The following is a 7,515-nucleotide window of genomic DNA, read 5'->3' on the forward strand; positions in this document are numbered from 1 at the left end:
CGGCTGGAAGTGAAGTCGCGACCGCTGCTCCAGCAGCTCCCGGTGTCCCCACGTCACGCCGTTGCCATGGTTGGGGAGGAGGAGAGGGAGGAAGTCCAGTCGGGGGGACAAAGCAGCTTGTCGGGAGATGTAGTTTCACATCGGGTGTGTCTGCTTGGGAAGCGCTGAGATGCAGCCAGGATTTTCCGTAGAAGCGAGAGGCGGAGACTTCCACTCGTCGTCCCTACGCGTTACCAGGAAGGGTCAGTCCTCGGAAAGGGACATCGTGCTGGGTGGAGGGTCAGCGTTGAGGGGGAGACCCTCGACTTGCACCCCCCATTGACGGAGTGACCGCCGCAGTGACTCAAACAGCAGAGATTGAGAGGATGGCGCAGGACCGGGCAGGCAGTGTTTCATTCGGTTGTACCAACAACCGTAAGAGATGTCCCGGTGGGACGTCCTCGCCAGGCCAACTCTGGCTAGTCTGTGGTCGTGAGACCGGATGCACAGGCCCAGAGGCGACTTCATGGGCTGGCTGTTCAGTGTCCGGTCATCCTCTAAACTAACAGCCTTCGTCACATTCATCACAGCGCAATTCATCGTTGTAGACCCTACCTACAGTGTTTACGCTCGACATCTTTGCCAGAGGACTAAGACTTTGTACAGTTTTCTCTCTTAAGATCAGAGGGAAGAAACTGATGTGGGAGGAATGGGAGTGATCATAAGGGGAGAGAACTCTCTTTCTCTGGAAAACTGTGCATGGGATGAACGGGGCGGCCCCTTGGGCAGGAACTTAGGCAACGCACTATTTTTCTATTGTTTCCCCGCCCCGCTACAAGGAGAAAATAAAATTGCTCTTGATCAAATTGGGGGGGAGAAGACATATAAAAAGAGGAGCCGGGGACCAGCACTGACCGATCCGGGATCTGTGGTTGTTGGGTGCCCCGGAGTCCTTTTTGACAGGTCTCCCACAGAACCGCAGAAGAACCGGTGCATTTGAATCGCGGGTGCTGGAGAAGAACATAGAAGGTACCATCAGCTGCTCAAAAGGACAAGCCAAGCTGTTGGAAGAAGAACAGCCAGAGAGCTCCTTAGAGGTGAGAACGGCAAGTCTGTCTTACATATGGTGGACGTGTTGTCAGGAGAGACCAGTCCCTGGAGAAGGACATCATGCTTGGTAAAATGGAGGGGCAGCGAAGGCTCTCAAGGAGATGGATTGACACAGTGGCTTCCACAGTGGGCACAGGCATAGGGACAATTGTACGATGGCCCAGGACCGTGCAGTGTTTTGGTCTGTGGCACAGTGTGCGTGTGTCGCTCCAGGCTATGGGTCTGAGCCAACGCCACAGCACCTAACCACCACCACTCACAGAACCACTGAGTGGGTTCAAACCGCCAGCCTTCTTGTTTGCAGATGAATCGTTATACGCCATCTCTTCTACTCCTCCATAGCACGTGCTCCTAGCTCAAGAAGTATTGACCTTTCCTTCGGTCCTATTTTCTTCTCCCTACTACTGAGCAGTTAGGAAGCCCCAAGACAGAAAATGACCTCCCTTCTTTTGCTCTCCTATCTCTTCTTTCGCCCTCAGCATGTCTGGGAGGGTATGTCAGACCTGTTCCCTCCCACCACCATCACCAGAGTAGCTTATTGCCTTCCAAGTCAAAGGCGCTCATCTGAAGTACATGTCACCTTGAGGGACAGACTGATTCTCCCCACCCCCACTCTCTTGGCCGGCCCTACCCCCTTCGGACTAAAGGCTCACACATGTAAGACAGCTGCTTCATGGAGACTATGGACCTGGCTGGGTAAAAGAGGGATTAACTGGGATCCAGGACCAAACTGTGACCTCATTAACCCTCTACCTTAACCGAGTTAACTGCTGCAGAATCCCCAAGGGACAATCAGCCTGCTGAGCCAATTGGCTTGTTGTCCCCATAATTAATTAGATGAGCTAATTACTGCCATTTAAATCTTTCCCAGTTCATATCCTGTGCTTGAAATAATCAGTGTCCTGGCACTCCCCTGCCATTCTACGTCCATGTTGTCCTTCCAAGTACTCATTGGAAGCACCCCTCCTGCAGGAAGACATCCTGAACGAAATCCATGGCCTACTGTGCTGTGCTTCACATCTTTGCAAAAGGGCTACGACTTTGCATAGTTTTTACATATCACTGGAAAGAAACCGATGTGCACGGGGAGAGTTGTCCTACGGGGAGAGAACTACCTAACTCAAATTACTCTGGACACACACAATGCTGCATAACTAGGCTGTAGCCTCGATTTTCTAGCTATCCCAAGTGGATATGTCTATACTTCTACTAGCTGACAAGTTTCACAAAGATGGTGGCAGTGGTGATGCTGTCAAGTAAATGTTGACTTATCATGGCAACCCCCCCATGTGACAGAGGTGAAAACCAGAGGGTTTTCTAGACTGTCATTTTATGAGAGCAGACATTCTTTCTCCCACCCGAGTTGCTGGGTGGGTTCAAACTTTGCTACCAAAGACATCCTTCATTTGTTGTTGTTTTTTAACGTCCTTAATTCTTGTTCCTGATCATTAACAAATCAGTCACAATAATTAGTTCTCAGTCCACAAGATAAACCAGTGGCCTTCTAGCTCAGAAGCAACAAAACAACACCAGCCTGTGTGATCACGAGGTGCCGAAGGGATCAGTTATCAGGCATCAAAGAACTAAAAATTATATTATTGTGTGCTCACCTCCCTGATATGATTGCTGAAGACAAACGGATGTATAAGTAAATGTGGTGAAGAAAGCTGATGGTGCCCGGCTATCAAAAGGTATAGTGTCTGGGGTCTCAAAGGCTTGAAGATAAACAAGCGGCCATCTAGCTGAGAAGCAACAAAGCCCACATGGAAGAAGCATACCAGCCTATGTGATCACGAGGTGTCCAAGGGATCAGGTATCAGGCATCAAAGAACAAAAAATCATATCATTGTGAGTGAGGGGGAGTGCGGAGTGGGGACCCAAAGCCCATCTGTAGACAACTGGACATCCCCGTACAGAAGGGTCACAAGCCAGTCAGGGTGCAGTGAAGCAACGATGAAACCTACAACTTTCCTCTAGTTCCTAAATGCTTCCTCCCCTCTGCCCCCCCACTATCATGATCATAATTCTACCTTACAAATCTGGCTAGACCAGAGGATGTATATTGGTACAGATAGGAACTGGAAACACAGGGAATCCAGGATGGATGATCCCTTCAGGACCAGCAGTGAGAGTGGTGATACCAAGAGGGTGACGGTAGGGTGGGGTGGAAAGGGGGAACCGATTACAGGAATCTACATATAACCTAATCCCTGAGGAACAGACAACAGAAAAGCGGGTGAAGGGAGACGTCGGACAGTATAAGATATGACAAAATAATAATTTATAAACTATCAAGGGTTCATGAGGAAAGGGGGAGCGGGGAGGGAGGGGAAAAATGAAGCGCTGATGCCAGGGGCTTAGGTGAAGAGCAAATGTTTTGAGAATGATGAAGGCAATGAATGTACAAATGTGCTTGACACAATGGGTGGATTGTGATAAGAGTTGTATGAGCCCCTAATAAAATGATTTTTTTTTAATTAGTCGTCAGTCCACATTGGTGGAACATGAAAACAGGCTGGAAACAGGCAAGTGTCTGTCTGGAATTACCCCAATATGAAAATAAATGCTGCAGTTGAATCCAGTGGGCAGTCTGCAAATAAGTGCTTTGCCACCAATTCCAGCCAGAATTCCTGTTGTGGTTTTCCCTGTGCCCTGGAAGTATGTGATCCCTACATATCATATCTCTTTCTTTCCCTGCTGGAAAATCATCTTTCTGTGTGCTGAATCATATTAAAAATAACTCTTGTAGCCCTTCCTCCTCTGCCCAGCTGCCCAGAAAACCTGGCTGGCAACCTCCTTGTTCACCTCCATCCTTGTGCCAGACTCGGGCACGTGACCCAAACTCAACCCCTGACCAGTTCCTCAGGTTACCAAGAGCTATTTTTGGCAATAGAGTTCATGTATTCCCCTCCTCCTCATCCTCTGGGCCATACCCCAGCTTAGTCCTCCGGTAAGACCCACCAGACCCAATAGTGGCTGGCGTCCCCCAACATGTCCAACAGCTGGTCCCCAGCTACATTCAGTTCCGACTTCATCACCATCCTCGCTCATCATCCCATATGAAGTGCCCTGTTCTGCTAGAACTACAAAGTTCCCATGTCCTGTTCTGCTAGAACTGCAAAGAACTTAAGATCTACCTTGGCCTTGGTGGGGACTCTTTCCTTCAAACAAAAAAAAAATCATTTACACTCATGTTGGGTAGTAAAAAGGGAAGATGAACTTCTACTAGTAACTTTAAATTTGTTCTGAAAATACCGGACACCTGTGTGTCATGAAGATGGACAAGAAGAAACAAAGGCGTGCAGTTGAAAGCAGACTGCAGTGGTGTACACGAAGTCGGTGGTCAGGAGCCCTGACCAAAGAGAAAGGGCCTGCATGGAGCATGGTGGAGTCGTTGCAGTGGGGAGCCCAAGTGAGCTGCTAGCTGCAAGGTTTAGACATTGGAACCCACCAGCTGCCCTATGGGAGAAAGATGCGACTGTCCACCTCCATAAAGATTACAGTCTCCGGACCGTCAAGGGCAGTTTTATTCTGTCCTGTAAGGTAGCTGTGCAGTAGAATCGGCTCCATGGCAGTGAGTAGAGAAGAGAGGAGAGTCTGTTAACTTAGCAAGTCTCCCTGGGAGAACTGAGCTTTTAAGCAGCATGTTTTCATTTATGTTCTTGAATATTTTATTTTATTGCTGTTCTTCTTGAGAATATATCTTTAATTCCATTTTCCACAAATTTTGGTAAGCCCCCTTGTACACAGCAAAAACCCAGTTCCCAGTTCTACTGTACAGTCCAGTACAGTAGAGGCCTTCCCTTCTCCACCCCGCCCCCCCCAGCCTTGAATACAGTCTCTTGAGTTGTACAACCACTTTCATTCCTCCTTTGTTGAGTTGTTCCTCCATCATTAATATGAATTCACTGACATTGAAGTTCCTAGTAAGCACTATTTCTAATATAGTAAAAATTCTAAAAGGTATATATTGTGAGGTACCCTCAACCCCTCCCCCTTCAAAAACCCTCTCTACCACTGAGTCAGTCCTGACTGGTCTTGACCCTGTAAGACAGGTCGATCGGCCCTGTGGGCTTCAGGTGTTTTCTGTTCCTAGTGACCACATGTGACAGCGGAGAACTGCCATGGAGCCTTCTAGTGGGAGGAAAGGTCTGGTGCCCTAGTCCCACCAAGATAACCGCCAAGGAAGTCTTGAGGCAATTCTCCTGTCACGTCGGGTCACTGGGAGTCTGTCACAACAGTCTTTATCAGAGCATTGATAACGATTGGCCAATCTTCCTCAGTGCCAGCTCTTGTTCCCACGTAACTTCTGGGCGAGTTCAAGCTGCCAATGTTCCAGTTAGCCGGCAGGTGTTTAACCATTGAGCCACCAGGTTCCTTAAAGAGTGTATAAAAACCACCGCCACTCAGCTGACTCTGACCCAGGATGCTTCTATCGGACAGAGTATATAACGACTCCAGCAGGTTTCCAAGGTTATAAATCTCCAGAGGTCAACAGCCTCATCGTTCTCCCTTTCCCTCAGAGTTGCTGCTAAGTTTGAACCGTCTACCTTGCAGTTAGCAGCCCAATGCCTTATCCACAGCTCCATTAGTGCTTTTTCCCCCCAATCATTTATTAGGGGCTCGTACAACTCATCACAATCCATCCATCCATCCATTGTGTCAAGCATGTTTGTACATTTGTCATCATTTTCAAAACATGTTCTACTTGATCCCTTAGAATCAGCCCCTCGGTTTCCCCTACCCTCCCTCACGAACCCTTGATAATTTATAAATTATTGTTTTCATGTCCTACACCGATGGCTGTCTCCCTTCACCCACTTTCTGTTGTTCATCCTCTGGAAGGGGGTTATATGTAGATCCTTGTGATCGGTTCCCCCTTTCCCTGCACACTCCTGGTCTCGATATTACTCTCAATATTGGTCATGAGGGGTTCATCTGACCCGGATTCGTGTTTCCAGGTCTTAGCTGTGCATGTGTACATGTTCTGGTCTAGCCGGATTTGCAAGGTAAAATTGGGTTCATGGTACTTGGGGGAGGGGGTCATTAAAGAACTAGAGGAAAGTTGTATGTTTCAACAGTGCTATATCGTACCCTGACTAGTCTCTTCCTTCTGGCATTTCTGTAAGAGGGTGTCCAATTTTCTGCAGATGGGCTTTGGGTCTCCACTCTGCACTCCCTCATTCACAATATTATTTTTTTGTTCTTTGACGCCTGATACCTGATCCCTTCGACACCTCGCGATCACACAGGCTGGTGTGCTTCTTCCATGTGGGCTTTGTTGCTTCTCAGCTAGATGGCCACTTGTTTATCTTCAAGCCTTTAAGACCCCAGATGCTGTATTTTTTGATAGCCAGGCATCATCAGCTTTCTTCACATTTGCTTATGTACCCGCTTGGTCTTCAGTGATCTTGTTGGGAAGGTGAGTATCCTAGAATACCAGGTAATTAGAACAAAGTGTTCTTGCATTGAGGGAGTACTTGAGGCCCAATGTCTGTCTGCTACCTTAATCCTAAACGTATAAATATATGTACATAGATCTATTCTCTATTGTTATATATAGTAACAATGTATATACTTGTATGTAGATCTCTGTAAATGCCCTTTGCCTCCTAGTTCTTTGCTCTATTTCCTTTTACTTTCCTTTTGTCCCACTCTCGTGTTCGTCCTTCATCTGGTCTTCAGTACTGAAACACAAGTGTTCTTTTTTTAATGTTTATTTTTTTAATCATTTTATTGGGGGCTCCCACAACTCTCATCACAATCCACACAGGTGCTCTTTTAAAGGGTGTATGCCAAACCAATTCTACTGCCATCCTGTCCGTTGACTGTGTTTCCAGAGATGGAATGTTTGCTGGAGCCGAACTGTCTTAACCTTCCTTCTAGGGGCTGGTGTGTACGAACTGCCAACCATTCCGTTTGCAGGCCAACCCTCAGCCCACTGCACCCATCAGGCCTCCTTCATGGAGTGATGGCGGTTTAGAAAACTGAAGCTACAGTGACTGTCGGGTAGCTTGAAGGCCGCTTCTTGGGACCGCTCTCTGCAGCTTGAGTGCTATTGCCATTTCCTTCCTATCCGACTCATGTCACCTGCAGTGGCGGAGACACATGCCTCCCTCGGGCCCAGGTCATCGGAATGCCCGGATCCGCACTTCCAGTCTCCCCTGGGCTGAGGGCGACGTGGGGAGTATGGAAGGGTCGAGGGCAGAATCGCTCGGGCAAGGTGGGTTGCTGCTGGTGTAGGAGGTGCCTCGGAGCCAAGGCCAGGTTGCCGCTGGAGTGCCGAGCGGGACCCCGGGGCGTTCGGACAGAGGCGGAGAGCGCCCGGCGATGGACTTGGGGAGCCGCAGAGCCCGTGCAAGAGGTGCCAGGCGCCGGAAAGAGTCGTCGCCAGGGTGGGGCTGGGGCACTGCGGTCCGGCCGCCC

At 48.7% G+C, this 7,515-nt stretch overlaps 1 protein-coding gene across 1 annotated transcript in view; it reads left to right on the top strand.

Moving 5' to 3' along the window:
- The first annotated feature begins 4,471 nt into the window (after window positions 1–4,471).
- Window positions 4,472–7,515, top strand: part of ANKRD52 (ankyrin repeat domain 52) — a 15,098-nt gene continuing 12,054 nt past the window's right edge. Inside the window, exon 1 of the mRNA XM_045289052.1 lies at window positions 4,472–4,501. Coding sequence (XP_045144987.1) covers window positions 4,472–4,501 — 30 coding nt within the window. The remainder of the gene's footprint in view (window positions 4,502–7,515) is intronic.

The sequence above is a fragment of the Echinops telfairi genome, unplaced genomic scaffold, assembly GCF_000313985.2.
Source record: "Echinops telfairi isolate 266 unplaced genomic scaffold, ASM31398v2 ScPeMD7_2;HRSCAF=8, whole genome shotgun sequence".
Taxonomy (NCBI): domain Eukaryota; kingdom Metazoa; phylum Chordata; class Mammalia; order Afrosoricida; family Tenrecidae; genus Echinops; species Echinops telfairi.